This window comes from Cervus elaphus, chromosome X (assembly GCF_910594005.1).
Source record: "Cervus elaphus chromosome X, mCerEla1.1, whole genome shotgun sequence".
Classification (NCBI taxonomy): Eukaryota; Metazoa; Chordata; class Mammalia; order Artiodactyla; family Cervidae; genus Cervus; species Cervus elaphus.
This window is the reverse complement of record NC_057848.1, coordinates 26,724,975-26,739,286: the sequence shown is the minus strand read 5'-3', so window position 1 is coordinate 26,739,286 and position 14,312 is coordinate 26,724,975. Positions and strand designations below refer to the sequence as shown.

The following is a 14,312-nucleotide window of genomic DNA, read 5'->3' as shown; positions in this document are numbered from 1 at the left end:
GGAGAGTTCATTTTAACAGAAATCAGTTGAAATGCATCAGTTGGAAAGGAAGAAGTAAATGTGTATTTATTTACAGACAAAATGATTGTCTATGTAGGAAGGTCAATGGGATCTACAAAAGAGCTATTATAATTAACTAATGAGTTTAGCATGGTTTCAGGATACAAGGATACTCTTGACAGTGCCTTGGACTGCAAAATCAAACCAGTCAATCCTAAAGGAAATCAGTCTTGAATTTTCATTGGAAGGACTGATGCTGAAGCTGAAGCTTCAACACTTTTGCCGGCAGATGTGAAAAGCTGACTCACTGGAAAAGACCCTGATGTTGGGAGAGATTGAAGGCAAAAGGAGAATGGGAGGACAGAGGATTACATGGTTTGACAGCATAACACGCTCAGTGGACATGAACTTGGGCAAACTCCAAGATACAACAGGGACACAGAGCCTGGTTTGCTACAGTCCATGGGGTTGCAAAGAGTTGGACACAAGTCAGAGACTGAACAACAACAACAACGTTCTGGTATTATATCTTAATATATAAATGTAACTATAAAACTGACAAAATATTCCAAAATCAATACTGAATGGCAGTACACAACATTCTTATTCCCCCATTTCTGACATTGTCTTCACTTATGTTGTACTCCTTGAATATTGGGATCTCAGAATCTCCCTTCCAACCTGAAGATGAACACAGTATTCAGAAGTGAACAAACTAAAACTAATGTCAGAGACAGCATAGTAGCTCAGTTTTATTTTCTGCAGTTAACAATCACCAAAAAACTGTGTGGACATTGAGCCCCCAAACAGCAGCACAGGCACAAGGTGAAGCCCCATTAAACTGCTGCAGAAAGCAATGCCCTCGGGAAGGACACTTGAGGCTAGGGCACATAGGCTAGGTTTAAGGCCCTCTCCTGTTCCGAGACTGATCGAAAAGGGGGGGCCCAGAATGCTCCACGGTCTGCATCACCAGGGAAAGCTGCTCCTGAAAGAAGGCGACGGCCGTCTGGAGGAGGCCAGGGTCTTCAGCAGTCAATCGGCTAAAAGGGAAGGAAAATGAAATTCAAATTCCTGCGGAGAAGGAGGAAGAGGAGTATGTCCTCCCTCTGTCCACGCACACCAACAAGCCCAGAGCACCACACTTTTCCTCTAGGCTTAACCCTCCATTATGGCTCTTCCCGAGCTTAGACTGGTCACCACTCACCACTCCCTCCCTCGCCCCAGCTCCCTTTAGTACTGACAGAACCAACATGCGGCCACTAAGGTAGAGGTCCCTCCGAACCGGCAATCTTAGCTGAGTACGTCGAGTCAGGAGGTGGCGGGCATTGTCCGCCTCCGCATGTGATGAGAAAGGCACTGAGAGGCTGCTGGTGGAGATACGGTTAAGGTACCATTCACACTAGTCATTTTGCCTGTAAGTCAGGTTCCCTGCTCACGGAGACCCACCTTCTCCTACAAGGCCGCCACTGGACACCCTGGTTATCACCTCCCGACCCTCTGGATCCTTTCGGGTTGCTTTCCCTCACCACCATACCCTGGCAGCCAGACAACCCCTGACCCATACCCTCCAGCCTCCCAGATTACCCTCCTCCTACAGTTTAAGCCCCATTGCCTGCATCCCCCCAAACCACCCCTAGCCCACACCCCGACCTCTGTGGCTGCTTGGCCCACTGGGGCTCCTGGAATAGGATACAAGTGGTAGACTCGGGTACTCAGAACTCCGGCTCCGGGTGCAGCATCTCCACCAGGCCCTGGAACGTGACGTGCCCCCGGGATCTGCGGAATGGCAGCGGCTGCGCCACCTGACTCTCCGGCAGTGCTGGGGTCTCTGGAATCAGCCATGTCGCTGGAGCCGGCGGGGACTTCTCGACTGACGGTGTCACCAGGGCCAGCTGGGTGGCCAGAGCCATCGTGGCCACCAGCACCACCCGGCACACCTTGGGGGCCATGTGCTGTGCCTGCTGCAGAGGCCACGGCGCCTGCGTCTTCATCGGCTGCCCTCATGGCTCCTCCACCGTGTGCCTCGGACTCCATCTTGAACCGCTCTCCTCCTCCCTCAGCGGTGGGAAAGACTGAACCGTCTCTACAAATCCCAGCCCTGTAATGCGACCCGATCGGCAGAGCGCCTGCGCACACACACCCTGGTCCTGCCTCACGATCAGTTCCCACCAATCATTGGTTCCCGCCTTGAATGCAGGCTCTAGGGCAGTGGGCGCCCCCTGCTGAAGTTTCACGTGTTCCTGAGCCATGTCGCCCCAATGTGCGTGCGCAGGCACACACCCACGTGGTCTGGGCTTTCTGAGTCAACCCTGCCTCAGGCCAGAAACCTGGTAAATGGCTCAACCGTGAGGCCTCTGGGTGGCGCTCCACTCTTCAGTGTTGGGGCTGCTCCTCAGTGTGCGTGCTCAAAAAGACCCTGCCCCACTCCTCAGGGCATGTGACTGTTTCCAGTCTAAGCAGGGAACCTGGACACATCTCTCCCTCAGGGGCCCTCTGTCAGGTTGGGGGGACATTTGTAAGAATAGTCATGCTGTAGAAGGGAGCTCACTAGACCTAAAATGGACTAGAGGGCAAGGGGCTAAGCCAAACGACCCACCAGTGTCCTCCCTCTGCCCACTCCACATCCGTACCTGTGCTCTTCATCTGTAGTGAGAGCTAATACTTCTTACAGTCCATACGCTGAACTTCCGGATGTTCAAGCTGGGTTTAGAAAAGGCAGAGGAACCAGAGATCAAATTGCCAACATCCGCTAGATCATCAAAAAAGCAAGAGAGTTTCAGAAAAACATCTATTTCTACTTTATTGGCTATGCCAAAGCCTTTGACTATGTGGATGACAATAAACTGTGGAAAACACTGAAGGAGATGGGAGTGCCAGACCACCCAATCTGCCTCTTGAGAAACCTGTATGCAGGTCAGGAAGCAACAGTTAGAACTGGACATGGAACAACAGACTGGTTCCAAATAGGAAAAGGAGTACATCAAGGCTGTATATTGTCACCCTGCTTATTGAACTTATATGCAGAGTACATCATGAGAAATGCTGGGCTGGAGGAAGCACAAGCTGGAACCAAGAGTGCCGGGAGAAATATCAATAACCTCAGATACGCAGATGACACCACCCTTATGGCAGAAAGTGAAGAAGAATTACAGAGCCTCTTGATGAAAGTGAAAGAGAAGAGTGAAAATGTTGGCGTAAAGCTCAACATTCAGATCATGGCATCCAGTCCCATCACTTCATGGCAAATAGATGGGGAAACAGTGAAAACAGTGGCTGACTTTATTTTGGGGGGCTCCAAAATCACTGCAGATGGTGATTGCAGCCATGAAATTAAAAGACACTTACTCCTTGAAAGGAAAGTTATGACCAACCTAAACAGCATATTAAAAAGGAGAGAGATTACTTTGCCAACAAAGGTCCATCTAGTCAAGGCTATGGTTTTTCCAGTAGTCATGTATGGATGTGAGAGTTGGACTATAGAGAAAGCTGAGCACAGAATTGATGCTTTTGAACTGTGGTGTTGGAGAAGACTCTTTTTTTTTTTTTTTTTGGCATTTTTGATAATCTTTATTACTTTTCTGATTCCAATCACAGGATATATACTCAGTACAAAACTTGAAAAAGTCACAGAGGCACTAAAGGAAAATACAAAATATATCTCCACTTTTATTAAAGTTCTCAGAGAAAAGTTAGATGGCACAATAAACAATATATATAGGCTCCACTGAAATCCAATGTTAATTTTGTTTTTCTTCCTGTATTTTTTATTTTGCTGAGCCATTTAGAAGTTGTAGGTGTTGTGAGCTTCATCTCTAATCTCTCTCAAGGACAATGGCCTACATAACTATAAGAACAATACCACAGCTAAGAAATCCATTATCACCCAATTTGTTCCACTTTCAAATTTCCAATTGTCACAAGAATCATTTTACACTTGAGTTCTAGAATGTCACACATTCTATATTCACCCAATTATTTCCCCTTAATGTGTAACTCGCTTCTCTACTCCTCTGCTTCCTGTTGGTTGGAAGTCTAGATGTTAAATTCAAGTTACCTTTTTGGGGTGGGGAGGGGCCTAGGTGTTGGATCCTTCAAATCATCATCTCCTATCAGGAAGCACATACCAGGCTGTCCCATTAGTGATGCCTGGTTTGATCACTTGATTACAATGATGATAGATCAGTCTATTGTCAAGACAAAGAGCTTTACACTTTTCAAGTTTATATAGCAACATTTGAGCACTCCACAAAGATTCTGCTCCTTAGTAGCCTTTTAGGTTTTGCATCCACTGATGATCTTTGCCTGATCAGTTATTCCGTTAATGGTTCAGGCTCTCATTAAAACACGGAATCCTTTCATGGTACCTGCCAAGTATGCAGCATGATCTTTGGGAGAAGGGACTGTCTAGGTAAACTTGAGTCACCAGACTGCTCCCAATGAGGCTGGAATATGGTTTGTCAGACTGTTTCAGGCTGGAGCTGCTGGGGAAACATGCTTGTTGAGCCTTGCTTCCAGCTCCATAAACTGAGAAGACTCACCTGGGAAAACCATGAATACAAAGGCCAGATCTAAAGTACCTCCACACTCACTCCAGGGACATAGTTGCAGTTTGGATCTTAGTCTAGTTAAACAAGACCACTGTGGCCATGCCTGCTTTGCTGATAAACCCAGATTTTTATAAAAACAGAAACGGCTGGAAAAGTAATAATAGAGTTGCTGCAAAACTGAAAACCGCTGCCAGGAGAGAAACACATTCTACAAATCACACTGGCATTTAATGCCACTATACATTCACATAAGAAAAAAAAAAAAAAGAACATAAAATGCTGGAAATACACTGTTGATAACTGTGTCGAAAAAGGCAGGGTGGATGAGGTTTTAAGGAATGGGGAGACTTCCAAAATTCAGATTCTCTCGAGAACTCTTCAGATTTCAAAATTTCAAAACCGGAGATAACCATCAGCGACCAACCAGTTAACCAAAATTTGCTTCTGAGAGGGTATTTCAGGATATTCCACTTTTATCTGTAACACAGTTCTGTAATTTCAAAAAAAATTCTTTTCTGGAGGAAAATGAAACCTTCGTAAGCTGGATGGCAGAGTAAGAATTACACAACGGGGAACAACATAATGAATTACCAAGTTGAAATTTCATTGACTGTGGCCAAAAACACCAAGGCAGAGGTACAGAACAGGGAAAACAGCTTCATGGGTTTCTGTTATTTGAAAACTCCAGGCACATCTGCAGGAGAGCAGCCTAGGGGCCAAGGTGTTCGGAGGTCCAGGAGATGTGGGTGCTGATCCATCGGCCTGGCCTGGCCACATGTGCTGGTCAGAGTTGGGCCCGGAAGGGTACATGCAAGAAGGGCCTTGGATGACCTGGGGACACCCAGAGTGGAGGAGACCTGCCATGTGGAATCTCAAATCCACGACTCCAAGTTACTGGGGCTGAGCAAAGATCACTTGAATGTTCTCAACAGAAGGCCAACAGTTTACAATCATTTAAAAAGCAACATGCCTTTAAAAGCTAGCTGTCTTTTTAAAAGTACTCATCTGTGGTAAACAGTACTCATCTATGGTAATCCATTTCTGAGTTAATTTTCTAAAAGGAAAGAATATAGTATGCCTGCAGCAAATACAATGTATAAACCCAGTAAGGCAGCAGAAATATGAACTGTGCAGGCATGTATAACAAGTATGCAGATGTCATTTATTTGGTCCGCAAGTACAGTATAGTTGTATTTGAGTTTTACAAAACATCAAATATAAATAACCTGAAACTGTAACAATACACAAAAATTGCCTTCTTGTACCAGGCAGTGCAAGCTGAAAACTTGAGTAGATTAACAACTGTTTTACATTAATATACATAGTGCCAGTTAACATTTAAAAACAAGTTTCAATGCATAGCACTTGATACTTCTTTGAATCTGTTTCAGTAAGTTAAGAGTATGAAAATGGTTAGATCTAGGCTAAAAATAATTCTTCTTCTAACCAAAAATAAAGGCATAATATTTATAACCAGGTATCAACTTTACTAAACCACAATATTTTAAAGCTGTTAAATGATACCTAAGGGTATTTACATTAAAAAGGCAACATGCATTGTGTTGTTTCATCTCATGGACTGGTTATGCACATACTTTGTTCAAAGGGTTTTAAAACTATATTCCTACTTTCAGTACAGCACACTGCAATGTTTCTAATAGTTCTAGCAAAATGAATGCTTTAAAGGGAGCAGAATCATCTTCAAGTCACTGGTGTCAATTTTTTCCCTTTGGAACAAAGGACGTAACAAATAACCTGGTTCTGCCCAGAAGGCCTTAATAGAGTAAGAGGTTCCGTTCAGAGGCAGTTCTGTTCAATCTAATGCTATAACCTCATCAAGCTCCTCTGCCTGCTCTATGCGTGACCTTTTCGCACTGACGCTCTCTTTCTCATCTAGCTTCCTCTTGCGACTTCTTTCGTCTTCACTGATATCAGCATTATTTGAGGGACCTTCTTCATCCGAATCAACTATGAGCACATCATCTTGCTCTTGTGCTGTGGATGCAGAAGGCTGAGCTCCGTCGTCGCAGCCATTGGTTATGCTTTTGGCAGCATCTTCAGCTTGCTTGGGCCCCACTTTTTCTGGGGCATCACCAACAACTTCAAATTCAACATCCTTTCCTAGGTCTTCACTATGAAGGATGTTGATCAATAAAGTGTAGTCCTGAAGGAAGTCATCTGCTTGAAGTCGGCTCCCATTTCTAATTCCAAATTCTGACAATTTCTTGTGATTATTAGCTTCTGTCTCTCCCTCTTCTGAAGATATTAGGATTGTTCCTTTTCCATCTTCAATTTGGACATCTGGTGCTACCATAGCAAATTTTTCTTTCACAATCTTATCTTGTAAGGTGAGAACAGTCACTTTATGAACATTCAGCTGCACAGTCACCTCTGGCTTGCTGGCACATACGTAACAGTTAGGGTTGGGAGCATCCAGTGCACAAGGCACAAGAAGCTTCTTTCTTGGGTTTGGTTGTTTATTCAAAAAAATTGTTCTACACTGGTCTAAACGTCTTTGTGAATGATGGAAGGTAAGTACACAAGGAAATACAGGTTTGTTTTTTTCCCATATGGCTATTCCACAACCACTTGTTCAAAAAAAGACTATCCTCCCTCCATTGAATTATCTAAACTCCTCTACTGAATATCCATTGACCACACATATATGTCTGGAAATGCTTCTGGATTGTCAGTCCTGTCCCATGGATCCACAGCTCCAGTACTGGACATGTAGAGTAAGCTATGAAATTAGGCTGTGTTAGTCTCTTTATTTTTGCATAGTTACAATTCTTTAGGCTATCGTCAGGGTTGTGTTCTCACATAAATTTCAATATCAGCTCATCAGGGCCTTCTCTGGTTGTCCAGTGGTTGATATTCTACATGCCAATGCAGGGAACACAGGTTTGACCTCTGCTCCTGGAAGATCCCACAAGCTGAAAGGCCACTAAGCCAGAGCACCGCAACTGCTGATCCTGTGCTCTAGAGCCCACCAGCTGCAACTGCTAAAGCTGGAGCGCCTAGAGCCTGTTCTCCACAACAAAAGAAGTTATCGCAATGAGAAGCTTATCTCCTGTAACTAGAGTGTAGCCCCCACTTACCACAACTAAAAAGACCCCATGTGTGCAGCAGCAAAGACCCAGACAAGCCAAAATTACATAAACAAACAAACAAATGAATCTTTTAAAAATGAACCTGCCTCACAATGCAGGGGCCGTCGCTTCAATCTCTGGTCAGGGAACTAAGATCCTACATGCAGTGGAGCAACTACTGAGACTGGGCTTTGTGTCTGGAGTGTCTGTGCACTGCAACAAAAGATCCCACGGGACACAATGAAGTTTCCACTTTCCCCAAATAAGACCGGATGCAGTGAAAAAAAGAAAGTAAGAATTTGTTTAAGAAATCAGCTCATCAATTTCTCCAAAAATATTTCCTGCCATTTTCATGGACTCTATAGATGTGTTTGGGGGAAACTGATCCCTGAACAATATCTTCTCATCAGACATGATTGAAGAATATGCATGTGATGTGTCTCTATATTTTTAGGTTTCCTTCAATTTCTCCCATTGTTTTCACACACAAATTTGTGTATGACAAGTTTTATTAAATGTACCATGATGTTTCATAAAGGGCAAGGTTCCCTGTGTGTCTGGATCCAACTAGGCAAAGGGATACTGGAAAGGGAAGTTGTGAAACAAGAAAAGATGCAGGCTGGACCACATAGGTCTTTACAGTCCACTGAAAGGCTGTGGCTTGAACTCTTGAGAGGGAGCCCGCTGGAGGATTTGGAACTGAATAATTACAGGACCGGACAGGTTTTAAAGCAACCTAGCAGCTTCAGCAGTCCATGTATGGGATCAAAGTAGCTGAATGATTCCAAGTTTCCTGGCTGAGGGAGAATCAGATGAGAGTCCCATCCCCCTGGTGAACTGACTTCACCGTTCTCTGCCAGTTTGGGGAGCATTGTCTAGAAAGGGCTATCCCCAGTGCCCCTTCTGCAGCTTTTGCCCTTTTCTCCAGCTGCCTGTTGTAAACCCTCCCCTCCCTTTTTGGCGATTTACCCACAAAAACTCTCATTTGTCTCCTTTCCTAGCAATATGGCTTGGTGGTTTCTCACCTAAGAGACAATCCCTTAGCAAGAAAATTAAGTAATAAATAAAACTGTGCTACCTCAATTCAATAATAAAGACTTTGCTATTGCAAGTGAAAAAAGGAACAAATGAATACAAAATAATCACCTTGGTTTAAGTCACAGGGAGAGTCTCTGGGTCTGTGTAACTACAAGATATAGAGGTAGTTTCTTTCTTCAGGCAAGGCTGGATCCAACATTTGGTTCCCTGAGATCTGCCTTCTCGCTCCAGCTCCCCCTCTGTCCCTTGCCAGCCTGCCTCCCCTACAACTCCCAAAGTGTCACTGGTCGGATGGGATCACCACAGCTGGAGGAAAGAAGTGCTCTGATAGGTCAGGCCTGAGCCACATGCCCACTCCTGGAATTGGAGGTGAAGTCAACTCTATCATAATCATAATGGGCGAGAGAAAAAGAAAGGGGTGATTTCCCAGGGTGACAGGAGGATACCAGAACCAAGAGAAGGAAATGGATGCCAGGTGAAAAAACCCATAGATGTCCTTGATGGTGGTATAGACTTTTCATCAAATTAAAAATCAATTTCTAATATATATATATTTTTAAACCAAGGTAGGAAAGATTCTTCTTTAATGTGAGCATCAGCCCTGCTTCTGACCCTCCCATCAGCTTCCATCCTCTGATGCTGGGGTTCCACATCCACTTCTTGGGGATGTCCTCTTCACAATGCCCCCTCACAGACCTTTGCTGAATTAGAGTTTCTAAGTCAGTGCTTTTTTTCAATGGGGAAATGGAGCAAACCACTCTATTCCAAAGCAACATCATTTCAAAAGTCATGATTCTTTATGAAGATAGCTAAGCAACATGGAAATCTAAATACTGAAATGATTCTCCCTAATGTCTGGTGATGACATTGGAGGGGGAGGCACTTATTCTGGGTGGTTATACTCAGCATTGTCCCACATGTTCATATGTTCAGAAAGTCCTGAAAGACAGGAATATGCCAGACCCAGAATTCTACAGTTTGCTTTCATTTCTTTCCATATTAGTTCACAGCTCTCTGGTTTGCTCTCTGATTGCCATATATTATTCCAGCAGGATGGAATTACCATGATTTAGTCAATGTTTCCCCCTGGATTTGCATTCTACCAATTTTTCACAATGACAAACAGTGCAGTGATTAATCCTGTGGTTGATTCTGCCTTGCTCACATATACAAGAAATTTCCTACAATAGATTCCCAAAACTGGGTCAAAGGATATGAGCATCTTGTAATAGAAAGTGCCAATCAAATGTCCAGATAGATTTTACTATCACTCTGATACTGTATAGGACTCCTTGTTTTGTCTTCTGTGGTGGTCCAGTGGTTAACAATCTGCCTGCCAATGCAGGGCACACGGGTTTGATCCCTGGGCCAAGAAGACAGCACACGCCTGGCTCAACTAAGCCCATGTGCCACATCTACTGAGCTCACCCTGATCTAGAGTCCATGCTCCAACACAGGAGAAGCCTGAGCACTGCAATTAGAGAGTAGCCCCCATTGGCTGCAAGCACAGAAAACCTGCACACAGATAACAAGAGGTGGCAAAGCCAAAAATAAACAAATAATTTTCATGAATAAAATTTTTAAAAGGAGTCTTTGTTTCCAACTACAGCCTTCTCAGACATTGACTATTTCAGTTAATTAAGTTCATCCTACACTAAGATCTGCTCTGGTCCTACAGAGCCAATCTTAAAAAGTAAGACCCAAAAGGATCAAACTGCTTCCAAGCATCTTAACATGATTTCAGAATAAAGCTCAAGAATACTTTTAGGAATAGAAAAATATCAAGCATGCAAGGGAAATTTGATAATGCTTAGCATCAAATGTCAAATTATCAGGAGGCAAAGAAGCAGGAAACTCCAATCCATTGTAACAGAAATCAGTGTGCTGTTGTTCAGCTGCTCAGTTGAGTTTACCTCTTTGCGACCCCATGGACTGCTTCTCACTAGTGTTCCCTGTCCTTCACCATCTCCCAGAACTTGCTCAAACTCATGTCCGAGGAGTCATGATGCCATCTAACCATCTCGTCTTTTGTCATTCCCTTCTCCTCCTGCCTTCAATCTCTCCCAGCATCAAGGTCTTTTCACATGAATCAGCTCTTCGCGTCAGGTGGCCAAAGTGTTGGAGAGTTCATTTTAACAGAAATCAGTTGAAATGCATCAGTTGGAAAGGAAGAAGTAAATGTGTATTTATTTACAGACAAAATGATTGTCTATGTAGGAAGGTCAATGGGATCTACAAAAGAGCTATTATAATTAACTAATGAGTTTAGCATGGTTTCAGGATACAAGGATACTCTTGACAGTGCCTTGGACTGCAAAATCAAACCAGTCAATCCTAAAGGAAATCAGTCTTGAATTTTCATTGGAAGGACTGATGCTGAAGCTGAAGCTTCAACACTTTTGCCGGCAGATGTGAAAAGCTGACTCACTGGAAAAGACCCTGATGTTGGGAGAGATTGAAGGCAAAAGGAGAATGGGAGGACAGAGGATTACATGGTTTGACAGCATAACACGCTCAGTGGACATGAACTTGGGCAAACTCCAAGATACAACAGGGACACAGAGCCTGGTTTGCTACAGTCCATGGGGTTGCAAAGAGTTGGACACAAGTCAGAGACTGAACAACAACAACAACGTTCTGGTATTATATCTTAATATATAAATGTAACTATAAAACTGACAAAATATTCCAAAATCAATACTGAATGGCAGTACACAACATTCTTATTCCCCCATTTCTGACATTGTCTTCACTTATGTTGTACTCCTTGAATATTGGGATCTCAGAATCTCCCTTCCAACCTGAAGATGAACACAGTATTCAGAAGTGAACAAACTAAAACTAATGTCAGAGACAGCATAGTAGCTCAGTTTTATTTTCTGCAGTTAACAATCACCAAAAAACTGTGTGGACATTGAGCCCCCAAACAGCAGCACAGGCACAAGGTGAAGCCCCATTAAACTGCTGCAGAAAGCAATGCCCTCGGGAAGGACACTTGAGGCTAGGGCACATAGGCTAGGTTTAAGGCCCTCTCCTGTTCCGAGACTGATCGAAAAGGGGGGGCCCAGAATGCTCCACGGTCTGCATCACCAGGGAAAGCTGCTCCTGAAAGAAGGCGACGGCCGTCTGGAGGAGGCCAGGGTCTTCAGCAGTCAATCGGCTAAAAGGGAAGGAAAATGAAATTCAAATTCCTGCGGAGAAGGAGGAAGAGGAGTATGTCCTCCCTCTGTCCACGCACACCAACAAGCCCAGAGCACCACACTTTTCCTCTAGGCTTAACCCTCCATTATGGCTCTTCCCGAGCTTAGACTGGTCACCACTCACCACTCCCTCCCTCGCCCCAGCTCCCTTTAGTACTGACAGAACCAACATGCGGCCACTAAGGTAGAGGTCCCTCCGAACCGGCAATCTTAGCTGAGTACGTCGAGTCAGGAGGTGGCGGGCATTGTCCGCCTCCGCATGTGATGAGAAAGGCACTGAGAGGCTGCTGGTGGAGATACGGTTAAGGTACCATTCACACTAGTCATTTTGCCTGTAAGTCAGGTTCCCTGCTCACGGAGACCCACCTTCTCCTACAAGGCCGCCACTGGACACCCTGGTTATCACCTCCCGACCCTCTGGATCCTTTCGGGTTGCTTTCCCTCACCACCATACCCTGGCAGCCAGACAACCCCTGACCCATACCCTCCAGCCTCCCAGATTACCCTCCTCCTACAGTTTAAGCCCCATTGCCTGCATCCCCCCAAACCACCCCTAGCCCACACCCCGACCTCTGTGGCTGCTTGGCCCACTGGGGCTCCTGGAATAGGATACAAGTGGTAGACTCGGGTACTCAGAACTCCGGCTCCGGGTGCAGCATCTCCACCAGGCCCTGGAACGTGACGTGCCCCCGGGATCTGCGGAATGGCAGCGGCTGCGCCACCTGACTCTCCGGCAGTGCTGGGGTCTCTGGAATCAGCCATGTCGCTGGAGCCGGCGGGGACTTCTCGACTGACGGTGTCACCAGGGCCAGCTGGGTGGCCAGAGCCATCGTGGCCACCAGCACCACCCGGCACACCTTGGGGGCCATGTGCTGTGCCTGCTGCAGAGGCCACGGCGCCTGCGTCTTCATCGGCTGCCCTCATGGCTCCTCCACCGTGTGCCTCGGACTCCATCTTGAACCGCTCTCCTCCTCCCTCAGCGGTGGGAAAGACTGAACCGTCTCTACAAATCCCAGCCCTGTAATGCGACCCGATCGGCAGAGCGCCTGCGCACACACACCCTGGTCCTGCCTCACGATCAGTTCCCACCAATCATTGGTTCCCGCCTTGAATGCAGGCTCTAGGGCAGTGGGCGCCCCCTGCTGAAGTTTCACGTGTTCCTGAGCCATGTCGCCCCAATGTGCGTGCGCAGGCACACACCCACGTGGTCTGGGCTTTCTAAGTCAACCCTGCCTCAGGCCAGAAACCTGGTAAATGGCTCAACCGTGAGGCCTCTGGGTGGCGCTCCACTCTTCAGTGTTGGGGCTGCTCCTCAGTGTGCGTGCTCAAAAAGACCCTGCCCCACTCCTCAGGGCATGTGACTGTTTCCAGTCTAAGCAGGGAACCTGGACACATCTCTCCCTCAGGGGCCCTCTGTCAGGTTGGGGGGACATTTGTAAGAATAGTCATGCTGTAGAAGGGAGCTCACTAGACCTAAAATGGACTAGAGGGCAAGGGGCTAAGCCAAACGACCCACCAGTGTCCTCCCTCTGCCCACTCCACATCCGTACCTGTGCTCTTCATCTGTAGTGAGAGCTAATACTTCTTACAGTCCATACGCTGAACTTCCGGATGTTCAAGCTGGGTTTAGAAAAGGCAGAGGAACCAGAGATCAAATTGCCAACATCCGCTAGATCATCAAAAAAGCAAGAGAGTTTCAGAAAAACATCTATTTCTACTTTATTGGCTATGCCAAAGCCTTTGACTATGTGGATGACAATAAACTGTGGAAAACACTGAAGGAGATGGGAGTGCCAGACCACCCAATCTGCCTCTTGAGAAACCTGTATGCAGGTCAGGAAGCAACAGTTAGAACTGGACATGGAACAACAGACTGGTTCCAAATAGGAAAAGGAGTACATCAAGGCTGTATATTGTCACCCTGCTTATTGAACTTATATGCAGAGTACATCATGAGAAATGCTGGGCTGGAGGAAGCACAAGCTGGAACCAAGAGTGCCGGGAGAAATATCAATAACCTCAGATACGCAGATGACACCACCCTTATGGCAGAAAGTGAAGAAGAATTACAGAGCCTCTTGATGAAAGTGAAAGAGAAGAGTGAAAATGTTGGCGTAAAGCTCAACATTCAGATCATGGCATCCAGTCCCATCACTTCATGGCAAATAGATGGGGAAACAGTGAAAACAGTGGCTGACTTTATTTTGGGGGGCTCCAAAATCACTGCAGATGGTGATTGCAGCCATGAAATTAAAAGACACTTACTCCTTGAAAGGAAAGTTATGACCAACCTAAACAGCATATTAAAAAGGAGAGAGATTACTTTGCCAACAAAGGTCCATCTAGTCAAGGCTATGGTTTTTCCAGTAGTCATGTATGGATGTGAGAGTTGGACTATAGAGAAAGCTGAGCACAGAATTGATGCTTTTGAACTGTGG

At 45.6% G+C, this 14,312-nt stretch overlaps 2 protein-coding genes across 4 annotated transcripts; both read right to left on the bottom strand.

Moving 5' to 3' along the window:
• Window positions 1–727: 727 nt before the first annotated feature.
• Window positions 728–2,101, bottom strand: LOC122690681 (EKC/KEOPS complex subunit LAGE3-like). Of its 2 annotated transcripts, none has more exons than XM_043897581.1 (3): window positions 1,694–2,101; window positions 1,251–1,367; window positions 728–1,040 (listed from the first exon to the last, which is right to left on the bottom strand). In XM_043897581.1, exons 1-3 carry the CDS (start codon window positions 2,032–2,034, stop codon window positions 902–904), a joined length of 597 nt encoding a protein of 198 aa, XP_043753516.1. In that variant the 5' UTR covers window positions 2,035–2,101; the 3' UTR covers window positions 728–901. The 2 variants fall into 2 exon arrangements, with proteins under 2 accessions (XP_043753516.1, XP_043753515.1); XM_043897580.1 differs by having other exon boundaries at window positions 1,242–1,367; window positions 1,694–2,100.
• A 9,420-nt stretch (window positions 2,102–11,521) lies between these two features.
• LOC122690677 (EKC/KEOPS complex subunit LAGE3-like) lies at window positions 11,522–12,895 on the bottom strand. Of its 2 annotated transcripts, none has more exons than XM_043897574.1 (3): window positions 12,488–12,895; window positions 12,045–12,161; window positions 11,522–11,834 (listed from the first exon to the last, which is right to left on the bottom strand). In XM_043897574.1, exons 1-3 carry the CDS (start codon window positions 12,826–12,828, stop codon window positions 11,696–11,698), a joined length of 597 nt encoding a protein of 198 aa, XP_043753509.1. In that variant the 5' UTR covers window positions 12,829–12,895; the 3' UTR covers window positions 11,522–11,695. The 2 variants fall into 2 exon arrangements, with proteins under 2 accessions (XP_043753509.1, XP_043753508.1); XM_043897573.1 differs by having other exon boundaries at window positions 12,036–12,161; window positions 12,488–12,894.
• Window positions 12,896–14,312: the final 1,417 nt, after the last annotated feature.